We start from the raw sequence: 25,520 nt of genomic DNA on the forward strand, positions 1-25,520 counted from the left end.
CTTCAGATACAGTATTAGGGACCACTAAGGTCTATATAAAGAGACTTCAGATACAGTATTAGGGACCACTAATGTCTACAGTATATATAAGAGACTTCAGATACAATATTAGGGACCACTAAGGTCTATATAAAAGAGACTTTAGATACAGTATTAGGGGACCACTAGGGTCTATATAAAAGCATCCAAAGAGCACCGTGTCATGGGACCTTTAAGACTAGAAATGCACTGCATAATTAAAGTCCATTTACATTAACTCAGCTTTGCACTGGACCTCATGACAGCTGTTTCTAGAATTGTACGTTGAGGGATCTTTCCTTTAGATTTAAAACATGTTTTGGTCTTTCCAACCACAAATAGTGTCTTGAACATCATTAAAAAGCCCAAACTAAACCACACTTTTCAATCCATGCTGTGAGGCACACAAAATCAAAATCAAAGACTGTTAGTATTCTATTTCAGATACACCGATGTGATCTGTGCAGCTTGGCTACAAGGACATAATTAATGAGTATTAGTCGATCCTAGAGTTACTCACTGAGCAAAATCAAATCTCGTGTTCGCGAGAACTCTGGATTTCTGGGGTAGTCTTGTACAGAAAAAGACTATACTTAATCTAATGGCACTCTCTAGACTCATACAGAAATAAAACTTTATTTGAGAACAAAACAAAAGTCTTCAGAAATGTATATTTAATTATGATTGTCACTTTGAACACAATCAACACTTTGAACATTGCAGAACATATTTGGACATAGGCTTAAGTATTTATGATCAATATGACAGCAATATAAGGGCCAGCTTGTGACGATGGCGTGGGTTAATGTGAGGTACTGTGCAGCAACAGGACACAATGAATATTTAATCTCTGGCAACAACAATCTGTCATGGCAACATCAAATCCAGGCACACCCAAACACAAACAAAGCTTTGTCAAAGAGCAGCAGCATATAATGGATCAAGCTCCAATCCGGTCACTCCATCCATTTCTTCAACACTGGTAGAGTTAATGAGGTTAGCTTAATGAGGACAGATACTCCATATAATTGCATGTAAATAAAATGTCCTATAGTTCTTGATTTTTCAAAGAGATCTCCATTGTCCGAGCAGTTTACAGCTTTCTTCAGAAATGGATGAGACAATGTGACGATGTGCAGCAGCATGCCGTAAAGGTGAGCAGATATTCTATCCAACAATATGGGCTGTATACTGCGCTTCGGATTAGAAGACATACAACAACACTCTACAAACACTACAGGTAATACACAGAGCCTGACCATCATGAAGCAGGAAGTGGCTGCCCATAGGATTTGGCTGAACAATTTACAATGTACTGGAATACAAGAAGCTAAAACACTGAGCTGTAGCTTTCCTGTTGTACAACCTAAAGCAACTCGCCAAAATGCAACCTAGGGTCATTTTGTGAATATACCAAAGTCAAACTTGATTAGAATTGATAACAATATTTAAATTCTTGAAAGCATTCTTAGTTTACAGCATTTTTGCACATGCTCTATATGGAACTAAGCTTTAGGAGTTTCCATCTTTACTCTCCTCCCTGTTCAGAGATTGACAGCAGAAAAACCAACAGCAACAGTTGGTTAAAATCTTTCTTTTTTAGTAAACTCTGTGTACACAAACAGTGTTCTTGATGCTGAGTTCATGTGTAGACTCTGGTAAGACTTGGAGCAAAGTCCCATGTCGGGTCGAGCCTTCTTAGTGTTTTAAAAATAGTGATTTTGATGCTCTCATCGGCCCTAGCTCTCCATTCAACAGGCCATTTGACCCAAAACGAGAATACGTTCAATCTTAAAAGTGACATTTCTGTCCTAATTATGTTTTAAAACTAAAGTTTGACTCGAGGACATCCAAAATAGACCCTACGTTGCATTTTAGTGAGAGTTACACTTCAACATTGCCTTTTCAGGATCTGTCGTGTCTGAATGTTAAAGCTTCAGAGGATTAAGAGATCTTCGTTGACACCCTCCTCCATGACTCAAGTCTTGGCTTTGGGTATATGTTAACAGCAAACTGGGATTGTCTGGAATACTTGATTCCAAATCACATCTCAAAGGCTTGATTGAAGGCTGTCCCCTAATAGTTGATTTCATCACCACTTGCTGGCATAATTCTGGGAGTGAACTTTAGGGGAAATTTGGTCTAGACTAGATGATGGGTTTAGATCAGACATCCAGAAATTGTTAAGATTGATTGATGTATTTGGAAAACTGATAATGTGATAATTGCATTAGATGAATTAAACAATAATCCTGCCCATAATGTAAAATTATGTTGAGCCACAATTTAATCATTGGTTGCGTGTAATGCTGCCGAGGTTCCTAATTGACCTCAAACCTAGTTTGGTATCTGGACTGCAATTTTTAATTCTAATCAGCGGATCTATACAAAGAAACCCGCATATTTACAATAAGCTTCATTTGGTAAATATATTAGCCTGGCCAAATTATCAGTCTAGCTCTACAAACCCATGTTTATTGGTGTTTATACATAATTTTACATTGTCACTTAGGCTTGTTATTGTTATATAATCTATGCAATTACATTTTTCATTTTCAAATTTCCAACAAAATCGGGGTGTAACCATGGGAGACCTAGAGAACAACTAAAAGCAATAAAGAAAGAAAAGAAAAAAAGAGAAACTATTATTTATATATTTTTACACTTTTTGAAAGATTTGGCTAACGGTGTAATTAACTGTGACCTGTGTGATCATTTTTGAAAATTCAATATATTGAACGGGAATGAGAAGGATTCGAGGATATATCAGTGTGTACTGACTGTATTGTTGTTGAAATAAAATATGTCTAGTTTGGATGGGTTAATTAATTTGATTAACTGATAGATGAAACATAGACACCAGTAGGTGACAAAACTAAAATGTGTATGTAATTATGTATGCATGTGTATATGTGCCTGTAAGTAGGTATATATGCATTTATGTGTAAAGAAACTTTTTTTAATTCATTCCTACTCCACTTTGAACATGAAAATCCTTATTTGACTCACGTACAATACAATACAATTGTTTTTGTTGGTTCTCTTGCTTTTACTGAAATTTACTATACATCTTTTTATTTTTCTATTTCCCGCATGTTCAAAATATACGCAATCAAATCAAATCCCCTTTACTGCCTTTTGTTGCTGACGGGGCACACCAGCAAAAACAATCCCAAATTAAATGATCAGTAGTTAATTATGAATTATAGTACATTATACGCAATATTTATGAAAACTATGTTATGTGGTCAGCAATTTATTATTATAAAAACAGCTATGAAATCAGTTTCTACAGGATCTGTGTTAAGCTTCATCTGGCCATTATTTATTATATGTGACCTCGGGCTCTGGACCATGGACTGCCGGTGCAGCTTTGCCATCCTTAGGATCTACCACAATAAAGCTTTTAATCAGGTGACAGCCTTAAATCTGATCCTTAAAGGGTAACTACTGCTTTTTTTCATCCTGGACCCTATTTTCCTATGTTTTGTGTCTAAGTGCCTTATGGGAACAACGATCTTTGACATTGGTCCAGTATAAAGAGTCGGCAGCAGAGAAACAAGCTACAATGTAAGTTACTGGGGCAATAGTCCAGCTTGTATTTACATTCACAAAAGTGCTGGTTTTGCCATTGACAGACTCAGATTAATAATATTAAGTGTCTGACAACATTATGGAAAGGATTTCTAAGTAAACCCTGCTTCTAAACATAAAATCATCTGCAAAACTGTGTTCGCTAAAACCTAGCAGACTCCATGTAAATAAACAGTAATTTTAGTATCGTGAAATACACTTAATTCAAAGTCAACAGAAACAAAATAAAACTATGAAAAGTTGTTTTGGGTCGCCTCCCCACTTTGTCAACCATCACAACTCTAGTTCTGGTTGACATCAAATCATAGTTTAACGATTTACATGTGAAAATACGTTGGCTCTATACACGCTAAAAGTTTTGAATATTTCAATGGAGTCTGGTGGGTTTAGCGCTAGCGATCTTAGAGCTTTTTGTGGTTAAACACAAAGGTCTTAAATAAGTTTTAAAGGTCTATCTATGACGGGATAATGTTGTCAGACACTTAGAATATTAACGCAGAACGATTGCCCCATGGGGTTACATTGCAGCCCTGTCTGTGGCTGCCGGTTGCATTTATCAAACTAAATACTGGAACAATTTCATAGGCTGTTGTTCCCATCAGTCACTTACACACAAAAACATAGAAAAATAGGTTCCAGGTTGAGAAAAAAACTGTAGTTACCCTTTAAGTTAGCATTTTCATCAGAAAAATAAGAACACAAATTCACAGTGCAGACTTGTAATAGCTTTCTGTCACTGTGTGAACATTTAGTAACATTTAAACTATGCAGTGCTTGTCCATCTTTTTTTTTTAACACTTCATCACAAAAATGAGAGTTCAGCTAAGACGTTCCAAATGCTAACACATAATCTTTCCCGCTCCACAACTCAGTGCAGCATGGTCTATTACAACAAATCAACATAATACAATAAGTTAATAAGCATTATCCACTTCACATGATGCACAAATATCATGCATATGTTGCCACATTCTTATTTTTTACTTATCCAATCCAATATTAAAATAACTCATAGATATAAAAATCCAATACATAAACACTGCCATACATATCAAAATAAACAATCTGTACAAAAATGTTGCCTTATATTTTTAGGATTTAAATTTTTTTCTCCATGTATAACAGAATAAGGGGAAAAGTAAAAAAATAAATATCCTATGTACAATCACACAAGCCATTCCAAAGTTATCGTCACTGCAAGGAGAAAGCAAAGAGCAACAGATCACAATGTTAGTTCAAACTCTTTCTGGTGAAGTTAGCATATTGTGTGAGCTGGTGCAGTGCTGTACCACAAAAACACACAGCGTCAAACTCTCCAACTTACTTTATTCCAACATCCTGGTACAGGTAAGCCATCGTCTCCCTGGAAAGAGAAAAACAACGCGGGAAGTGAAAAAGAGTCTATGGTGCAGAACATAACACAATTATCATGCCTGAAGCAACAAAGCATACGAAAGCAGCCTTTTTTAATAAGTATTCTCTCTGTAGAGTAGCAAAGTGGTAAGAGTTATTATTTTGGCCATCAAGGGTTCTGAAAGTAAAGATCCTGTTCTGTTTCTGCATCGTAACTCTGTGCCAGAGTCAGAATCTACCAGGTTGAAATATATGTATATATAGTACATCTTTTTATTATCCATTCATACATTGCTTAAAAAAAAACACAGGCGGAAGGGGGGTGTTGATAACACTGTAAAACATGTTTTGTTGTTTCAACTTAACATAAGGAGTGAACAACTTACATGCATTATTTTGAGTTGTGACAACTCTTTCTGAACTGTGCTGCCAACATGACGATAATAGTTGAGGGTACAAACATAATTTGGCCCTCCAACTAATATCAACTGGCAACTTGCAATTATAATAGTCAGAACAATGCAATGTTTTATTTTTTTGGACATGAAATAACATGCAATGCTGTCAAAAAATGCAGTATGCTTCTTATCAACAGTAGAGCAACAGCTCAATCATTTTCTGAACAAGGTTCCCAAGTGGACAATACTGTTCAATCAGCAATGGTTGTGTCCACAGATGCATGCCGGTCATTGAATAATGTAACACATTTTACCAAAAGGTTACTTATGATGTAGCTTCAGTCTTGTTTTTGTCATAAAAAATGATTTTAGTAAAAGTTTTTGTTGACAGAATTAACACTTTGAAACATTAGCTCAGCTAATGGACAAAAATATAAATTTGTAGAATCCATATAACACATAGATCAGTTTAAATAACTTCACTTCAAGATTTTAGGTCAATTTTCAATTTATTCCAAATGTGTTCAATGTGTTTTTTGGTATTTACAACCTTTTGCCACAACAATTGACACAATTAAATCTTGACTACTGTGTTTTAATCTTAAGAACATGAAGGATATCATTAAAAGAAACTTTGTAGAACTTCAAATTACTTCCAGAACCAGCAGATCGCCCAACTTCACAACTCTTTACCACATTTTAAATTACAAATTCATACTTTTGAGTTTAAATACAATCAACAGATGAGAACATAAGCAAAAAATTAGCATTCTCTATATTTGGAGATCTTCACAATGTGGGATTTGGCAGTACATTTGGCAACAGTGCTGCCTGTTGGGCTACTGAGAAAACCAGATTGTAAAAAGAATATAAGACCAATTGAAAAAAGCAACCTTTTACCATGTTAATCCTAGTTATTAAAGATAAATGGTGCATTTGAACAATGGATGCCAGTTTTGTGCAAAAATGTTTAATTGATTTCAGTAATTATGGCGAGGATCCACGCTTACATCCACACAGACATGTTGATGTGTTAGGGGCTGATCACACTGAGAAGCCTCACCTGCAAGCCACTGGTTTCCTATGGTAACAATGCATCTGATTACTACTGAATATAAATTCATAAATTCCCAAGCGGGCGCTGGCGTTCTATTTTTTTCCGGCGCGCAAAAAAGTCAAAATATTCTCAACCATCACATTGCTTGTCAATGTCACACTTGACCCCAGCAGCCAATCAAATCAAGCAATAGGCGGTTTCTATAACTTTCCACTTTGGTAGCATGTAAACAACACTATGTGTATATCACAGTAACAAATTTAAAATAGAACCCTATGATTTTCTGGGGTTTTACTACATTTTCTGACTGTAAATGACAACCAGCATCACTTTACTTGGCCTGTAAATTGCTTATGTTAACCGCTAACTCTCATTTAAGCATGCAAATCGCTACTTTTGCTGCCTTCTCTCAGATTGACACTACAGTTGTTTTAATGGGTTAATCACATTTGATTGCCCAGTTGCACACGCAGCCATGCGTCACCGGTCCACCGCAGTGTTTACCTGACGAGGCTTTTTTGAAACGCCTTTATCTATAGCGCAATTCTCAGTGTGATCGGCTCCTAAGACATAGCCTTACCTGCTAAGATGAAAGTGAGAACTTAAACAGACCTATGCTGCCGATACCTGTCTCCATTACGAGATTCATAAACAATGATCAAGGAACCTTCCAACACCAACTATAACCACCTGGAATCCTTTAGCCTGGCAAAGCCAGACCACATCTCGCAAGCCAGACCACATCTCACAAGCCAGACCACATCTCGCAAACTTAATTTTTGCTAATTTGGAGATGTTCTGAGGTTTATCCGTGCATAACAAGATGCAATGATGGAGCAGCAGTGTTTAAGACAGTACTCCCTGCACCCCCAAAACTCCCGCAACCTGTAAACCACTGTTTGAACTAACATTTTGTTGGTTCTAGGTGTCATTTTAGTGATGTGATGACTCGATTGTTTTACCAATCACAATCCAGAGCAGTGCCAGCTGCCTCTTGCATTAAGTATTACCATCTGAGCAGGGTCCACATTTTCTTTTAACTTATACCCATGTCCAATGTGGAACCAAACGCAGAAACCATGGCAATGAGTCGTCTTAGGAGTGAGAACCTCAATTGTGGCCTGGCTTTGTAAGACTAAAAGTCTAAAGAGGAAATCAAAAACATTCTGCACTGATGCTTTTCATGCTCAAGCCAGACAACTGGCTTGCTTTCACAAAGTGAATTCATCTAGTTCCATCCTGCTTTGCACCACCTGTGGTATTCTGATGCCTTGAAGATGGAAAAATTGGTGCCCCATGCAGTAGATAGTGTAGGACACAAGGGGTTATGAAGAAAGGCTCTACTATAATAATCAAGGCTTTCACTTCAAGATTATATCAGGTTATGTAATTGGTGATATTAGTCACAATCATAGATCTGCATTTAAAGTTAACAGAAGGTTTTTTAAGTGTTGATGAAAAGGTTGGATTAAATGAGCAGGGAAAGGCTTGTTCACGTTAGTTCTATGGTAGATCAGTTGGAACAGTTCTGGTTTATTACTAGCTAAGTCAACTACAGTAAGTAGATGTAAACGTCCGTGCATACATGCCTTTTTATGTGAATTTACAGTGCAACCTCTGAGTGGCCATAGCCAGTGGTGTTGTTAGGGATAGCTAGAGGCATGCTGGTGAGAATGAAGGGAAAGAAAGAGCACCATACCACAGGGCAAGGGGCATCCAGCCCGTCCAGGCCTGGCAAGCCAGGTTCACCTTTCTCCCCTTTAAAGCCTCGGAAACCCTGTTTGTGAAATCAACCATTTAAAAACCAGTCTGGCTACTCATGAGTCGCAGAGGACTGCTTGACGGCCAGAAGATCTCCCGTTCTGTCCACTGGGTGACTGGATGCAGGTTTCCTAAGCATGCAGGGAACCCGGGACTGACAGGAACTGGGCACACTGAGATGACTTTATAAAAGGTGTAGGATAGGATGACAGACTGTTTCTTTGGTAAAAATATAGAGGTTAGTTCTCTACGGGAATGGGTTTAATCTAGAGCTCTGCCAACAACCCGAACCCTAAGAGTATCAACAACTGGGTTTCACATGATGTTTCAGCCATTTTGTTGCACAATCATGGGCTTAGGTCAAGCATGGGTTCGCCACCTTTTAGAGGGCAGGTTTGACAAGTAGGAGACCCTGGGGCAGACCATGTGCACATGGCTGGGAAGAAGGACATCTGTACTTCCTTGCTTAGCCTTCTGCCACTGCAACCCAGATGCATAATACTGGATTTATTTTGACCAGGTATTGAAGGCATGGTTTGGGCAGGGTTCGGGTCTCCGTTTTTCGGCTTGTGCAGAACTCTATTCAGCTCTATTCAGGGTTTCAGAGCTCCAGGATAAAGGCTGAAATGACAAAATGACTTGGTATCTGTTGATACTCATCAACAGTGGCTGCCTGGTTCCTGTCTGTCTCATTCCTGGAAAAAAAGAGGTTCCTCAAGCAAAGTTTTGGTCTGTAGTCCATCTAAGTCACACTCAGCTGTACACTATAATCTCTCATGAGACTTTGTTATTGGAAAAAAAACACATTTTAGATCTCACCAATTCAATTAAATACATCCTGTAATCGCTGATAGACTGCAGAGGACACTGGGACCAAAACCTTCTTGAGGTTGATTAGAAACACTTACAACCAGAGCCAAAAGGAAGCGGACTAAACTAATGCTTCTTCCTTTTGCCTCCTGGTTACACATCGGTCTACTGACATACCAACGGACAGGGGGCATCTAATCCAGGTGCTCCTTGGTCTCCCTTATCCCCTTTGGCCCCCCTGTTGCCTTTCTTGCCCCTCTCTCCCTGCGGACAACAGCGTATTAAAAAAGACAAACTTTAGTCCTCCCTCATTAAGCCACACATGAAGGAAATGTTTTTGTAAGATAACATCTGTCAGGTATTCTTACATATATGTAATTTAGACAATGCTCAGTAATGCTTCACTAGTGTGTGCCTTTTGCTCTTTTTAAAAGACAATATGATTTTGTAATGCACATTTAGAGAAAAGGGAAAGTGAGTGGAGGAGTTAGAGCAGAGGGACTAAAGCCAGCGACATTGGTGAGCAGCTTTCAGTTATTTCGAGAATCACCAACCAGCTACAGGAAGTAGGTTTTGGAAGACTTGTGAGTGAGAAGGCTGATACATGTACTCTGATGTTTTCATCTTGCTATGTTAGATAATCTGCTGAACAAAACAATAAATATGAAAATGACCAAGATAAATAATAAGTTGTGGATGGACCATGTGAGGTGACTGGATGGTAGAGCAATTTAAACACTTAGCCATTGAACTATTCTACTGTAGTTGAGTGATCATCAATATTTATTATGAGTCATATTTCTGCATATCTGTATCTTTGTCTCTGTGTCCCGGCCAGCCGTGGCAGATCGCTGCCCTCAAAGAGACCCAAGAGACTGCTGGGTCTTTGTAAATTATAGAATGTGGTCTAGACCTACTCTATCTGTAAAGTATCATGAGATAACTCCTTATAATTTGAGACTATACATATAATTGAATGATATTACAAAATATTATAACTATATTACTAAATACATCTGGTTCATTGAGAAAAAAAGTCAGATGATCAAGACTGAGAAGGTCTCCATTTAACGTTTTGAGCAGTCAACTATAAGTACACTATAGCATTATGGTTAAAATACTTGGAGTGGATGGATGGGTCTTGACCAGGGTTGATGCCATGGATGTATTAAGAGAACTTTATACAGTCTTTATCACAAAGCCCCTTTCATTCTACACTCTGCTTTCACACAGTGTGGCCCATGACGCCATGATGGACACGTTCACTAGAGACTTCTTTAGTCCCCGCTTACAGAGCGACAGTTTGCGTTGTCATACACTGCCGGATGTATTGCTATATATTCACACATGTCAAAAATTGTAAAAATGTATCAAGAGAACCATAATGTCGATGGAATCATAATGTCGTGATACTAGCTATCTCTAACTAGCCAATAGCCGGCAGTTTGGGGACAGAGACGTTAATATTAACGTCCACGTTACAGGCTTTACAGCAAACAGCACTCCAATGTTTATAAGACGATACAAATGATCAATTACAGAGTTGATGACCAATGACCAATCAGAGTTATCTGTTGACGACTAAAACTGCTTCTGGACTAACACATGTTCCACCAAAACAAGTTCCTTCCTGAGACTATTTAGCAGAGGCACCTTACCATCTGATCGCCACCTAAGACATTTGTGATTGGTTTAAAGAAATTCCAAAGAACCAAAGCATTTTTTCTCCTGTCCTCTCCGTGTGTGGACTAGCCAGACCTTCCTCTGCAGAGCTGTACAGACTATGGTTAGATCTTGCTATGTTGTTTGTAAGACCAGCATTTGAGGCTGGGGGTATGCTCTTAACTGTGATGTGATGCAGCTTCGGTCTGGTCTTTTTAACAAAGTAATGCAAACCATTGCCTGTCCCATGCACTGGTCGGGTCTTTGTACAAATCTAGAGCCGTGGAGTTAGAAAGAACTGTCAGCAATCAACTTGCATTGTGGGTAATGTAGGTGCCAGGTTTTAAAAAGTAAGAAGAATGTATGGAATGAAAAAGATATGTCTGAGGCATCAACCCTATTGTCCTTTAACTGTCCATCATTTGGCCGACAATGTTTTGAGAGTGCAATGCTAAATCACTGCACTGCTTTAAGTTTGGAGTACTTAAAATAAAGCTACATATTAACTCTATGCAGATGGTCACACTGAAACATTGCTTCGTCACTGTACCGACACCTGCTCACCAAGGTCACAGACTGTGAGGGATCAGATAAAGAAATTACAACATTATGGATAGGGAATACACATAAATATGCAGCCTGACTGCAGTGTTCTCCCATTGCTGTCTGAGCATTACCTACACAACTGGAAGCTCATGTTTTAGTGTTGCTTGTGAGTGTTGCGAGTGTGAGTGTTGCTAGTGAGTGTTGCTAGTAGCTCCCATTCCGAGATGAGCTAGGTTCATGCAGTCACTGTCAGTGACATGAAATGGTTCTTTGTGCTATTTCTTTGCTATTCTTTAATAGAGTTGTTGTGCCACTTGGGAAACTATGAAGCCCACTGCATGACCTTTTAGTAGTTTGCAAATCATGCCAGTAATACAAATACAGCAAATGAACTACTGACAGCTGTTTCAAAGGCCATGGCTACATGTCGAGAGGTTCGGTGTGTGTGGAATATCACAAATCTCTAACAAAGCAAACTGTCATAAGAATGATCGGCTCAGAAGCATGTATCATTGTTGGTGTGGTAGCATCATCAAAATGTACTGTAGCATACATTTTGACAGGGATGGGAGAGCACTGCTTGCTGAATTGGGGTACGGGTCAAGGGTTGGAAGGGCTACATGAAGGTTGCAAGGGAGAGGTATGCTACTGGTAAGTAGGAGTAGGAGGAAGGTGTAAGAGGAAGATTAACCCAGGACTACATTAGAATGCAGGAGGAGGAGGAGCAGGAGGCCAAGGTTTGAGAGGAGGGAGAGAGGGCAACCCCGGCAATAAAAAGAGCCACGGGCCACAGAGCAAGGCGGAGGGAAGGAAAAGGGGATAGGAAGACCTGCGGAAACAAAGGAAGACAGGACAAAGAGTAAAAACACCAACACTATCCCATAGCTTTGTCTTCAACACTTTCAACTGGACAGTCCCAATTTAGCCAAAGTATGTTCTACAGGTTTCTGTAGCTGTCCACTGAAAACATTTGAAAAGATGCCAGTTGAATGTGCTGAGAGAGCTTATGAAATGTGAGGATTTAAAAGATGGGAGTGGAAATATTAAGAGAGTCACAGGTTAATGGGAAGGAAACAGAAACATTCTCTTATAGGACGGGTATGGACAATATAAACAGTGCAAACTGGAGGTGAAATACTGTTTGACACAGTATCATTTTGCAGGGCTGTTTTGATATCCAGTGCCAGTGAGAGGACTTGTTCAACATTTTGGGAAATATGCATAATTGCTTTATTTTAGGAGAAGATGGATATCAATCTCAGTTTGGTCTGTGAAGTACATATCTGGAACATGGATGTGGTTAGCCTAGCTTTGCTGAAAGACTGGAAGCCTCTGTCTGAGTTTGTCCATTCACCCAGCACTACTGTGCAGCATCTCTGGCTAAAGTATGGGCTGCAGATATTTTCACAGAGCAAAGATTTTGGTCTCCCACTGATACCACAAAATACATCTATTTGTGTATGGATTACAAAAACAAGATACAACACGCAGAACTGCAAAGATGTATTGATTAGTTGTCAACTGTTAAATTAATTGCCAACTACTTTCTCTGATTGCAGCTTCGTAAAGCTTTACAGCGCAACCTTTCACCCCTCATACATGGCCTACGGATTTGATCCATGGTTGTAAATGTAGTGATTTTAATACATGACATGAGACTGATATCCATCTCTCAGTTTCAAGTCTAAACTCTTAGAGAAAAATTTCATTGTGATATCTGTTGCATGCCGTGTTGTGCTTTGTGATTGTCTGCAGGTGTGTGTGATTCTCTGCAGGAGTGTGTGATTCTATGCAGGTGTGTGCTGCTGATGACAGGCCAGCAGCTGAGGCTGATAAGCTGATCAGTGCCCTACAGCTAAAGAGAGGGCAGCTTAAGTGCGTGCAGAAGAGAGGCTTCTGTGGAAGCCAGCATAGAGAGACCTGCTCTGAGACCTGTGCCGAGACCTGCGCCGAGACCTGCTCTGAGACCTGCGCCTGTTGTCGTCTTCCTTTTGAAGATTGTTTTTAGTTGCCTCTTGTTGTACGGGCACAACAAATTTGCCTTATTTAAACGTTTGCTTTCTGTCCCGAGTTAATTATTTCAAGCTGTTTGCGTCCATCACTCCTAGACTACTTTGGGTCGTAACAATATCACATAAAAGACATAAAAGAGGCAGACTGTTTAAGGAAAAGCTATCTATAATGTGTAATATTCATTAGAATTTACCTGATGAAGGTCTAAGACTGAAACATTGTACTCATCCTAAATAAATGATGGCTTGCGTAATGGTCAGTGTGCTGGACTCTTCCTAAGCTCCTGATCTGCTACTTTTGGACATAACCTACACACCTGCCCAACAAAAGAGATGTGCGAAAAAGCTTTTCTATGTATTTATCTTTGATGAAGGAAAATGGATTTTGAAATATTGGCATGCATTACTCAGGGCATGTAATCTGTTAAAGTTTATTCTAAAGTGCATCCAAGACGGCCACTGCAAAACAAATAGATTTGCCTCAGAAAAGGCAAGAGACATCTTGACGTGAATTATTCACGATCATTGAAAACAAATCAAAGCAAACTGTCTGACTCATCTGGCTTTCTTTTCATGCTGGATATCAAAGGGAACATCCCATTTATTGATATTCATTTAAATCTCATCTCCTGCTTGAGAGTGTCTTTGAAGTCGTCACAACCCTGCAGATCAGCTGACCCGTTAGGCCCGACGAGGCCGTGGCGACAACACTGGGAGACGTTATATAATATTGCTGATGCAAACAGCAGCCTGGTCTGATTAATATGATTTTTAATAGAGTTGAGTACAGCTGCTGAACTGAATGAGTAAAAGCATAGAGGTGACCTGCTCTGTGTGTATTCCACAAATGCGATCTAAAGTGTGTCCATTGGCCAGAATCATGTCCTCGCTTCGCTATCTGTGTAACTGGCCAAGCATTATGGATGCAATCTTACCCGGTTTCCTTTGAGTCCTTGTGGTCCTACTAAACCCTGCGAAAAGAAATAAGAGATAACATCAGTGGCTGCGCATTTTCCATTTTGTTTTTAGGTTACTATAACAACCCTGGATTCAATGCAACGTCAGCAGCAGCCTGTTCCAGCAGTCCCAGCAGATGCCTTGGACTTTTTATCTGTGTAGTGAAGAAATATTACAAAGAAAACTGAGTGCAGCATCTCAAAGGTCCCGTCCTCATAGTGAGATTATTGCACAGTGAGACACAGCCTGTCAGAGGACATATGCCAGAGGACAATAGCGACACAAACTATTGCAAGTAGCGTGCCGCTGTGGTGGATAATTGTGAACAAACTACATTTTGTCTAGTCTTATAGCTCTACACTATAGACCCTATTCTCACACACACACACACACACACACACACACTCATACACCCCTTCTTTTTAAGGTGTCCCCAGCTCATCAGATGAAAATGGATGCACATTCACAAAGGAAGTTTTGGGGGTCAGAATCTTGCCCGAGGACTATTACAGGCATGGAAGTGAACCAGAGACCTTTCATATGAAAGACCAGTGGTTCCCAACCTTCTTTGTCTGGGGTCCTCCCACATCCCTGACAAATGAACCTGCGTACCCTTTCACCAATTCACCATGGAAGTTCCAAATGTACATGTAAATGGATATTTGTCTTTGTTTCATACGATTTGAACTGTCAATATTTCGGTTGAAATGGTCAGCAATCCTAGTGCTACTAACCTTTCAGGATGCTACTACTACTTACTACAGGACAGGCAGCTAGCAGATAGAGAGGAGATGTTTGCTGCATGTGACAAACAATTTTGTAGCCTAAAAACATGTGACATTGCTTAGAGCACCTTTAACAGTTTTGGTACCTGTCATTGTGTCCTATTGTTTTAAAAATTAAAGCAGCTTTCAAAGAGCTAAATTCTTCCTGTTGTTATCATTATTTAAAATGGAATTCCAGACTTACAGGGATGCCTTGAGGCCCGATTGGTCCTGGTAATCCTGCATCTCCCTTTTCACCCTGTTGCGACCAGACAAAACCCAACGTGTAAATTGTAAATTGTTTTTTTTTTTTTTAATTTTAGAATCAAAAAAGAAGACACACAAACAGAGATACTCACTCTCTCTCCCTTTGGTCCTGCTGGCCCTGACACACCTGACGGTCCTATTAGACCCTTTAAAACAGAAAAGGTAAAATAAATCCCTATATACACGCAGAACAGAATGAGAGAAAATCATAGTGAAACGCCTCAAATCAGTAAATCAACAAGCTTTCGGGTGGAAATGACTAGATGCCCAAAAAAGATAATGTCATGGACCATTAAGATGATTTTTTTTAATGAATCCAAAAGACAGAAAAAGGGCTGGGACAGATTTTGCTGTACACCTGTAGCATTAACACACCAAGCTTGTGGAACCACTGTCTGATAAAAACAAAGGAAAAAGAATAAAATGTCAACAGCTGTAGTTCTCTGTCTGAGTAGCAGTCAGGATTGGAGAGGAAGACCTTGCATCTCAGCCATATCCAGATTGTACAGTGCTGTGTGGAATCAAGCTGTCCAAGTGTACTGTATGACATGTCAACATGCAGCACGGGCATCTTTGCATGCTCCTTGTAGGATAGTTCTTAGCAACTCTGCAGCCCACTGCTGCTGATACACCATCATGAACAGGAAACTGTCGAGGCAGGTTTGAGGACTGAGGATTCACACTGGTATGACGTCCCACATGTAAATTCAAAGCAGAACTAGGCAACATGCCACACTAGTGGTGACTGACTATTAGCCTGAAGTAATATAATGCTACGATATCATGATAAGATATCACAATATTTCAATATTTTAGATATAACACAAAATACTGATGTTTTTCACAAATTACATATGTATTGGGACAAAAGACTTATGTCATACTAGCACATATATAGCATATATGTAAACGCTGAACTGGCATGTGTTTCACAATAAAAGCCTTTGTGTTTTGTGGATCCGTTAAATAAAGTCAGTATTGAGTTTTATCCTGTCTTTCTCTGTATGTGCTTGTTGGTTCTTAGATATGTGGAGATGTTCTTCTCTACCTAATGTTGATTGCCCTGTGAGCTCTGAAATGGAACACCCGTTACTATAACGATAAGTCACATGACCATTGAAGTGTGCTGAATAGTCAGTACCAACAAAATTAAACGTGTAGCGTTTTCATCGGTTTTCACAGCGTATCCTAAGGGTAGGAATATTCTAGTTGAGCAGTGCAAGGCTTTTAATGTGAAACATCTGTGCAGGAAGTGCTGAGTATCATTCACCGCAGCCACATGGTTCTTAAAACTTGCGTTGAACACCTTGTTGTGTGCGCAAGCACTTTGTCTGACACGTCTCTGCTGATTGGGTATCACCTGGGACACAGCCAATGAGAGAGAGACACACCCACCGAACAGAGAAAACGTAACTCATAGACCGTTGCACACCTCTGGCCACAACTCAAAGATATTCAGTTTTCTGTCATAGAACTTGAATCTAACAGTTTTTTCATAGACATTTTTCATTAAAAATGGCTCAAACCAATTGTAAAAACACACTAATTGCACAATAATGTGTCAGTTGACAACAAATCAATGAATCTTTGCAGCACTGCCTCAACCATATTATTGTATTTCCTGTTATATCTGCCATGGGTATGTTCTACTCTGTATGTAATTGTGGGCTATGGGATGCTCTTCTTTGCTTAGTTTGGAGACAAGTTGTTCAGGCCAACTGAAATGACTTCTGCAGGGGTTGTCAATTCATCCCATGGGAGCAAAATGCTGATGTAGAGTTGTCTTGTTTTTGTCGTCATGCCACTGAATCCTCAGAACCCAACCCTGAACAGTCCTGTCCTCACAGAGCTGCTTCAGGAAGAAATAGAGACATGACGAGCATGGGAAGCAGGAAAGCAAGCAGACACGACAAGCAGACATAGCAGACATTAAGCAAGCTATAGCGGGGGGGTGGAGGTGGAGGTGGAGGTGGAGGTGGAGGAGGAGGAAGAGGAGGAGAAGAGTGGGTGGGGTGTGCCACTCACCACTGGACCCGGTCTGCCGTCTAACCCATGAGCCCCCTGTATAGCGTTGTACACAGTTAGAGAGCAGAGATGATGGGGGGGATGGTGGGGGGAGAAGGGGAAGGGGGGGGGATGGGTAGGGGGGGTGAGTGAAGCTGTGACTCAAGTGACTTCAAAAACACATTCAGATGATGACAAGTGAAGGGTGACGAGTGGTGGAGGTGGAGACAAAGTGAGCGACAGTTGATGCGAGTCATTTATTTCAAATCTACGGCTCGCACATGGCACTACTTTTTTTTCTATTTTTGTTATTGCCACTCTTCATTCTAACCCCAACTGGCCCGTCAGACACCGCCTACCAAGAGCCTGGGTCTGTCCGAGGTTTCTGCCTAAAAGGAAGTTTTTATTATTATTGACCATGAATTCCAAAAAGTAGAGTAAAACTAGTAAAGTGGTGTTAGTAAGAACAAAAACAAAGTCTGAAAAAGGGACGAAAATGTCAAATGTTTGTCAGTTTTTGACCCAGGGGATAACACGGGGTTAAAATTAAATCCTGAACAGCGTGAATCGAGATTGCAATTTTTTAACGATTTTATATCCACTTTTGTTTTCACTTCTGCTTTTTGTAGTCATTTGTACAAATGGCTCATGAGAACAGCCGGACCCGGTCTGAGGCTCTCAGTCCAAAGCCCATGGACTTTGCTGAAGACAGTTGGTTAAAAAAAGCTCCAAAATATGTAGTTTAATTTTCTAAAAAAGGTTCAGTTATTTACTAAAACAGATGCTCACCATACTGCAGCTTCAGCATAGGTTACTCAGATAGGAGAAAATAGAACAAACTTATAAATTTCTGGTTAGAAGATCTGTTTTTTACTTGAGAGCGACTGTATACAGTGCAAATAAATGACTTTTAAATTCAAGTTCAATCCAAGAACAAAGAATAGAAGCCCAAGGTGATAGATACAATTTTTAAGAGTATAAAAAATATAAAACTGCTCAAACCTTTTGAATGGATTTTTTAATAAAAACTTGCAATAAAACCAGTGAAATGTTATGATTTAGAGTGTTGTGTTAATGATTTACTTCTTTTGACACAATCCATCGTTCCATGCAACATTTTAACAGCATTATGGCAACATAGAAGCGACATCTGAGACATGAAACACCCGTCAACTACAAATCCTAATCTACAGGGTTGAAGTAAGGTGGGTTTTAACGTTGATTTTGCAACTTGTTAACATTTTTGCACTGAAGCAGTGATATCATCCCTAAAATAATCCAAATTAAGTAAGAAAACTTAACAACAGGGTATAAGAAAGAGCTCTGAGACTTAGAAACGGACAGGAAGTGCAGTGTACTTACAGGAAGTCCAAGATGGCCTCTGTCTCCCTTGTCACCCTTCTGACCCATCGCTCCCTTTTCTCCTCTAAGGCCTATGCCTGGTTCTCCCTGAGAGATAAAACCCCATCGTTACACTGGCATGCATTGAATGGCTAGGATGTAGAATGGTGGCAGATGGAATAAAACCAGGAGCTGGTGCTGTAGGTATTATTTTACCACATAGGACCAATATCTTACCTTAGGACCTGAAAATCCTTGAGCTCCCTGGATGGAAGAAAAACAGTCGGTGACTCACTTGTTGCCAAAAGATCCGTAGTACAAATATAAGTTTAAGCCACATTTCAAATAACTTGCAGTAATGAATTGGAGAACAGTGAACAGCAGTGGTTGAATGTAACTAAGTACCTTTACTTAAGTACTGCTCATTACATGGTTCTAACACACTGTCTGGCTAAAGGAGGGCACGGCACAGTCACAGAGTTAGTTGCATCACTTTCTGCAGTAAAGGCCATGCACCCTCTTGGTCCCCTAGAAGGTGCTTTGACCTAATTAGACCTTTTCTTAGAACCTTTTCCATTAAAACTGCTCTGATCCCAATCTCCTACTGCAAATGTTCAGATGTGACACTTACAACTTCATCGTTCTTATCGATTCATTTTGGGAGTGTGGGCTAGTGTTAGGGTTAAGGGGTTGAATGAAATTTTGACTCACTGCTGGGCCAACTGGTCCTGGAGGTCCTGGGGGCCCTGGAGGACCATAGATCTTAACACAGACACACAAACATTATCAGAAGGTTTCCACTCAGAAAATATTGCTGATCAAACTTGTGCTCTGCTTGTGAATAACCCCTTACCATTTCCGACCTTGCACCTTCTCCAGGTGCACCTTTAAGGCCCTGTGAGAAGAGGAGGCGAAGACACATGAAAATCACAACATTGTCAATATATTTCCTAGTCGGACAAGCAGTTAAGTGAATGAAACATGAGGCAGCACATTTTCACACAGCATTTGGGGTGAATACAAAGTATATTCTACTATTCCCCCTTTTCCAGGTCAGGCCCTGCATCCAGACTGATGCAGCATGAGGGGCACCATTGCGTACCATTGAGCCAGGTAATCCAATAGGGCCAGGGGCCCCTGAAGCCCCCTTTTCACCAGTAGGGCCATCTAAACCCTACAGAACAAGAAAGGGGAGATGGACATCATGATATTGGCAGAGCGAATTTGGGACTGATGAGTTCATCTTCATGTTAGAATCAAAGCAAAAAAGACAAATAAGAAAGTTTAATATTCATCCAATCTTAGGGGGCTTCCACAGCTACCTCATTTGGTCCAGACTTCCGGGCTTTTCAGTTTGATCTGAACTAAAATTAGAGGTGTGAAACCTCCATCGGACCACGGTCCGGAACAAAGAACCGGAATTTGGTCTGACTACAAAGAGGTAGTCACGTTCCGGATCAACCAAGGTCCGGTTTGTTTTTAGTGTCAAAGCATTTTTGTTTTGGATGGTTCGGACTTTAATATGACTTTTTCAATTACAAAATAGACCTTTACACACCTTGGTGGTCGGACCCTACTAAAACAATCAAGCTTGCTTATGTATCATCCACAGATTTGTGACAATCATTTATTACCAACCCAATATCCAGCTGTGTGGAAATGCTACAGTCAGGAACGCAATGCTGCCCATCCTACATCAAAAACAAACCCTATCAAAAAACAGATACCCAAGAGCAAAATAAATGCCTCCCTTAATAGATAACGTAGCTAAGTATCAAACATATATATCTATAAAGGATACTGAAGAACATGATTAATTTAGGCTCTCAAAGTATGACAAGGCTACAAATAGCATGGTCCTTTATATGGGGGCACATTTGGGATCCATGCCACAGTGAATTAAAAGTTAAACACAGTGCCATTCCTGGGGTCCAATCCAAGCTAGTGAGCCTCTAATTAGATAATAAGAGGGCAGCTGGAAAAGCCAGGCCTTCCCTCTGGATAATGACAGCTGTGGGACTTGGGCTTTGGTCAGGGAAGCCCAGGCAGTGGTGTGGTGTGGTGGGGTGTGTGGTTAACACAGTCACTCACAGGTGAGCCAGATGGACCCATGTCTCCCTTGTCTCCTTTGGGTCCCGCGAAGCCCATGACACCACTTTCCCCTCTGGGGCCTTCAGGACCGGCTGGGCCTGCAGGACCAGGATCTCCAGGCTTTCCCCTGGGTCCCTGAAAACCCAAGAGATCAAGGTTGACTCGAAGAATTGTACCTAACAGGCATATTGTACATGAATTCATTGCCGTTACAGTTAATAGATTTCTATCACAATATGCATTATAAGCCTGGCTAGTAATAAGAAGAACTGATAACTAAATATTACCTTCTCTCCGTCTAGCCCTGGAGGACCTGGTAGACCAACTTCACCCTGAGGAAACACCGAGGCTTTATTACTAGGCTAAGCAGGCAACTTTTCCAGGACCTTAGACCCTCAGGGGGGCCCAGCTTCAATATACGTTACGTCAAATGTTTTCTAGTAACTTAATTTGTTGTGAGTTTTATAAAAGGTCTTCAGAACAAAATCCCTGCATTAAAACAAGGCAAGGGGCTGTGATGGTGGGGACATGCTGCCTCAGGTACAGGGGTAACATCAAAGTCCAGTTTGAGTAACAGAACCATTTATTTTAAGTCAACTATCTTTATAGTCATTGTACACATCAACGATATAGTGAAGCATCTGCCCGAGGCACATAGTGCAAAATATAGTAAGTAAGTAAAAAATTTTGCTAAGAATAAATAGATATCAAAACGATACTCAGCACTTATGTACATAGAGTGACAGATCACACAAATAATATTGATGATAGCTCCTTTGGCAAATTATTGGGTTGCAAAGTTCTAGGATGCCCAACAAAAAACAGTGTTTAATTAAACAGATTTTACAACTCTGACAGAATACTATTGCAGCAAATACTTCTCTCTGCCACAAAATTAGCAGAGTGTAGAAATAGAGCATTGATGTTACAATGTAATCCACCAGGAGTGTGTGCTTCCATGTATTTGATTGTCCATTTAATGAAATTACCCATAACAACTGACCTAAAAAACCTGGGGCCAGTTATTTGAGCACTGGGAATAGGGGCCCAACAGTCAGTTGTTGCCCCGGGGCCCCTTAACAGGTTGATCTGGTTATGGAACACACGTCATTAAAGGGAAAGGTACTTTATGGTCAGACCATAGTGCTATCCACTGGGCCACCATGCCCCAAACATAAAATTACACATAAAAACATAACACATGTCACAATTGACACTCTACAATGTCTCTTACCTTGGTACCAGGGAGTCCCGGGGTCCCCGGAGGTCCAGGTAATCCAGGTGGGCCCTAGGGGCAGAACAATTTACATCATTTAATAAAAATGTGTACTACTGCAATGTGTTTGCGCATGTCGTGTTTAACCCTACAAAGTACTTACCATCAGGGGTATGTTGCGAATATCCTGTGGAGGAATATTACAATTTACAACATTAATAAATATGAAAAAATAAATATGTAATGAAGATGCAACTTAATGAGTTACATACGTTTTCATTGTTTTGGATTTCAGCCTTTCCTGGCTCCCCAGTTGGGCCTGCAGGACCCTGTTAGAGGAAAAAGACCAGTTTTAAACGTCAACATGAACATAATGATAAGATATTGTGTGTACTATGCATCAATATTTGTCATTGTTTGGATGACTTACTCTTGGTCCAGCTGGGCCTTCAATGCCTGTTTCCCCCTAGAGAATAAATGAAGGAACAGCACTTAAAATCTCCAAAATCACTTCGCTTGAATTAGTATTGGGAAAGTCCTACCATAACGCTGTTTTATCTTACCTTCTCTCCCCGGTCGCCCGTGTCACCCTGTAAGAGGAATATTGCAAGATGACTTCCATGAGTACTGGCTTTTGTTGAAGTGTTAAAACTGTGATCCAACTATTACCCTTTACCTTGGGTCCCATTAGGCCTGGAAGTCCTGGTGAACCTGGTTCTCCTTTAATTCCCTGGGCTGCAACGCTCTGCTCTCCTTTCTCACCCTGCCATACATAAAGAACAGCGTTTAACAGAACGCAACTCATTACTATTAACCAGACACACAGTGGTGGTTCTAGAGGGGCGGGGTGCCTAGTGTGGCCAATGCCTCCGTAATATTAAGCCTCGACCCCCCTCTGGCCCCCCCTAACTTTGGCAACTTTTTTCATGCATTTTTATATTATTCATGTGCAGTGATACAAAATATGTAGGTTAACACTGAATTAGTATTCTTGTGTTTATATTTATATGTGTATTGCTAATCTTTTGTAGAACTAACCCAATGGAAGGTTGTTACACTTAATGTATTTGGTACCCCTAAAATCACATGTGGCCCCAGCTTGGCCCCTCTATATGGAACGGTCTGGAAACCGCCATTGCAGACACGTGCAATAAGTAATGGAGTTTGACTGAAGTGAAAAGATTTTGATGTCCAGTGTTATGCTGTTGATCCTGTCCTGGATACTGACATTTTTAAAGTTGTCAGTCTGTGATATCTTTGTGTGTAACCTTTACTTTTATATAAATCTTCCCATTCCTACAACAGAAACCCTTATCGGACCCTAAAGGTGGGATCCCCAGATGTAACTCAGATTATGAGAATGTGAGATGTAGTTGGCATCTCTATGAAATAGCAAGTAAACTAGAAAGTGGATTTGAGTTGAGATTAATATAGCATTTCGGGACACACCCTCAGATCACCACACGTTCAAGACAATCATTCTTCGATTCCAACTGAATCAAAGAAGGCATGGATGAGTGTTGACTGACAAATGGTACAGTATGGTCAGGTTTGTACAATACAACAAAACAGACCTTTGCACACCCAATTCTGAAGCAAGTCATTTAGTCTGGCTAATTGTAGCATGTATTGTAAAGACCAAAACACAAAGTTACAGCTAATAGCACACAAAGTCAAGCGAAGCACAATGAGTCTAAATTGGAGATTTGGCCAGTCACAAACACAAAACACTGATGTGATGAACATATGATTTTGCAAACGTCCAGTTACTATAGGAATAAGGATGACTGACAGAAGGACAAGCAGACAGTTAGGATGCTCATTCCATTCCAGGCCTACCCTGTAGCCCCTCTTGCCGGGGATGCCAGGGATGCCAGGGAGGCCAGCCTGGCCCTTTGCAGTAGAAGAAAGACAGTTATGAGCCGCTGATCTCATTGGGTATGTTATAACTGCCAAACACACCACCCAGAAATGACTTTACCTTTAACCCAGGAGCGCCCGTTAAACCTGGTTCTCCCTACCAGGGCCAAGGTGGCGTTAAGGTCAAAGACGGTGGAAAGAAGAAAAGGAAAACAGTTGATTTTTTTTCAAGATATTAAAAAAGACATGCAGAAACACACACAGTAGAAATCAATTATTCATGCAATTGAATCGATTGATTACAGAATGGGCAAGCTAGGCCCTGCCCAGTGGACCCTGGACCTGAGCCTCTAAAGGGACTAATCCTATTTCTTGTAGGGAAATCGATCAAATGGCTACAAAGACATGCAAAACAACCATAGTGAGATGCAAAAGGACTCCAAAGAGACATCTGACCTATCCTCGGTGATTGTTGGTTTTAAGCTGCAAAACACAAAATGTCAAAACGAGCGCAAAGGTTTCTTTCAGTCTCCCGTGTAAGAGGACTGAGGGGCCAGGGGCCCATTGTCTCTTTCTGTTCATGTAGATGCATACAGTGAAATTAAAAATTGTGACTGATTAGCATCCATCAGGTGCCAGCCACAGCACGAGGAACACTCTGAAATTGGTTGTTAAAAATAGAAATGAAACCCACTTGAGCCTTTTAGTTCATCTGTGTTCTTGCTCATCGTTACAGACTAATGAGTAGATGGTTTAACGATGATGAACAGTCACAGCTGTGACCACACAAGCACAGACATGGCTGGTTGGTAGACTGAGTTCTACAGTCCCGTTTGCCCCAGTGGAATCAGAATACTGTCAGCTGTGTTATCAGAGTGCTTCCATGGATACAAATACTTCATTACCAAATGCAAAATACACCAGCATTTATTGATGAGTACTTTCTCCATTTATAACCAATAACAGGATCAGGAAACCACACATGTACAACCCCTTTTCCACCAACATTTGTGTGTACACTGCTATTCTTAAACAGAGGAAAACCTGCTAAAACTCTCCTCCTTCCCCCTCGATATAGACGAGTAGGTCGAGAGGTGTTGTTAACTTTTAACTTAAACTCTCCTTTGCTCAGACTGATCGCTCTGCATTCACCTTCACTCGCTCCAACACACACTCAGACACCGCCACAAACACACACACACAAACACACACACACTACGTAATGGCTCTAAGTAGCGGTATTGTCAGCAATTTGTTTTGTGGACTGCTGTTCAGAAGCCAGTTTGCATTTTGCTTGACGCCCTTATACTGTATCTGAAGTCTCTTTATATAGACCTTAGTGGTCCCCTAATACTGTATCTGAAGTCTCTTTATATAGACCTTAGTGGTCCCCTCATACTGTATCTGAAGTCTCTTTTATATAGACCTTAGTGGTCCCCTAATACTGTATCTGAAGTCTCTTTATATAGACCTTAGTGGTCCCCTAATACTGTATCTGAAGTCTCTTTTATATAGACCTTAGTGGACCCTAATACTGTATCTGAAGTCTTCTTTATATAGACCTTAGTGGTCCCCTAATACTGTATATGAAGTCTCTTTTATATAGACCTTAGTGGTCCCTAATACTGTATCTGAAGTCTCTTTTATATAGACCTTAGCGGTCCCCTAATACTGGATCTGAAGTCTCTTTCCCAAAATTCGGCCATGTTGCCTAATTCCAGCCACTAGAGCCAGTCCTACCATGAGCTTTCCTTAGTATGTGCCATTTTTGAGTCTGCAGCTTTTGAGTGAAGGGGGGGGGGGGGGGGG

General features: G+C 40.4%; 1 protein-coding gene and 2 long non-coding RNA genes across 18 annotated transcripts in view; 1 reads left to right on the forward strand and 2 right to left on the reverse strand.

The window, feature by feature from the left end:
• Positions 1-6,003, forward strand: part of LOC117960426 — a 10,218-nt gene extending 4,215 nt beyond the window's left edge. The window contains exon 3 of the long non-coding RNA XR_004660151.1: positions 5,993-6,003. This is a non-coding gene — a long non-coding RNA (uncharacterized LOC117960426). The remainder of the gene's footprint in view (positions 1-5,992) is intronic.
• The window catches only part of col13a1 (collagen, type XIII, alpha 1), a 125,913-nt gene that overhangs the window by 3,046 nt on the left and 97,347 nt on the right, over positions 1-25,520 (reverse strand). For 9 of the 16 annotated variants that reach the window (XM_034898316.1, XM_034898312.1, XM_034898310.1 and 6 more), the window contains 21 exons: positions 23,833-23,868; positions 23,691-23,744; positions 22,528-22,614; positions 22,415-22,441; positions 22,282-22,317; positions 22,124-22,180; positions 22,015-22,038; positions 21,870-21,923; positions 20,923-20,967; positions 20,636-20,770; positions 19,647-19,718; positions 19,398-19,439; positions 19,256-19,306; positions 18,782-18,808; positions 18,566-18,652; positions 17,225-17,260; positions 15,292-15,345; positions 15,138-15,191; positions 14,147-14,182; positions 9,169-9,255; positions 4,937-4,975 (listed from right to left, as the gene is read on the reverse strand). In XM_034898316.1, the coding sequence (XP_034754207.1) occupies positions 4,937-4,975; positions 9,169-9,255; positions 14,147-14,182; positions 15,138-15,191; positions 15,292-15,345; positions 17,225-17,260; positions 18,566-18,652; positions 18,782-18,808; positions 19,256-19,306; positions 19,398-19,439; positions 19,647-19,718; positions 20,636-20,770; positions 20,923-20,967; positions 21,870-21,923; positions 22,015-22,038; positions 22,124-22,180; positions 22,282-22,317; positions 22,415-22,441; positions 22,528-22,614; positions 23,691-23,744; positions 23,833-23,868 (1,140 nt within the window). Of the gene's footprint in view, positions 1-4,723; positions 4,807-4,936; positions 4,976-8,119; positions 8,198-9,168; positions 9,256-14,146; positions 14,183-15,137; positions 15,192-15,291; positions 15,346-17,224; positions 17,261-18,565; positions 18,653-18,781; positions 18,809-19,255; positions 19,307-19,397; positions 19,440-19,646; positions 19,719-20,635; positions 20,771-20,922; positions 20,968-21,869; positions 21,924-22,014; positions 22,039-22,123; positions 22,181-22,281; positions 22,318-22,414; positions 22,442-22,527; positions 22,615-23,690; positions 23,745-23,832; positions 23,869-25,520 lie in introns of those variants that run through there. The other 7 variants (XM_034898317.1, XM_034898314.1, XM_034898311.1 and 4 more) reach the window with 7 other exon arrangements.
• Positions 676-2,502, reverse strand: LOC117960424. The gene is made up of 2 exons (XR_004660149.1): positions 1,909-2,502; positions 676-1,384 (listed from the first exon to the last, which is right to left on the reverse strand). It is a non-coding gene; the product is annotated as an uncharacterized LOC117960424 (long non-coding RNA).

Source organism: Etheostoma cragini, chromosome 17 (genome assembly GCF_013103735.1).
Source record: "Etheostoma cragini isolate CJK2018 chromosome 17, CSU_Ecrag_1.0, whole genome shotgun sequence".
Lineage (NCBI taxonomy): Eukaryota > Metazoa > Chordata > Actinopteri > Perciformes > Percidae > Etheostoma > Etheostoma cragini.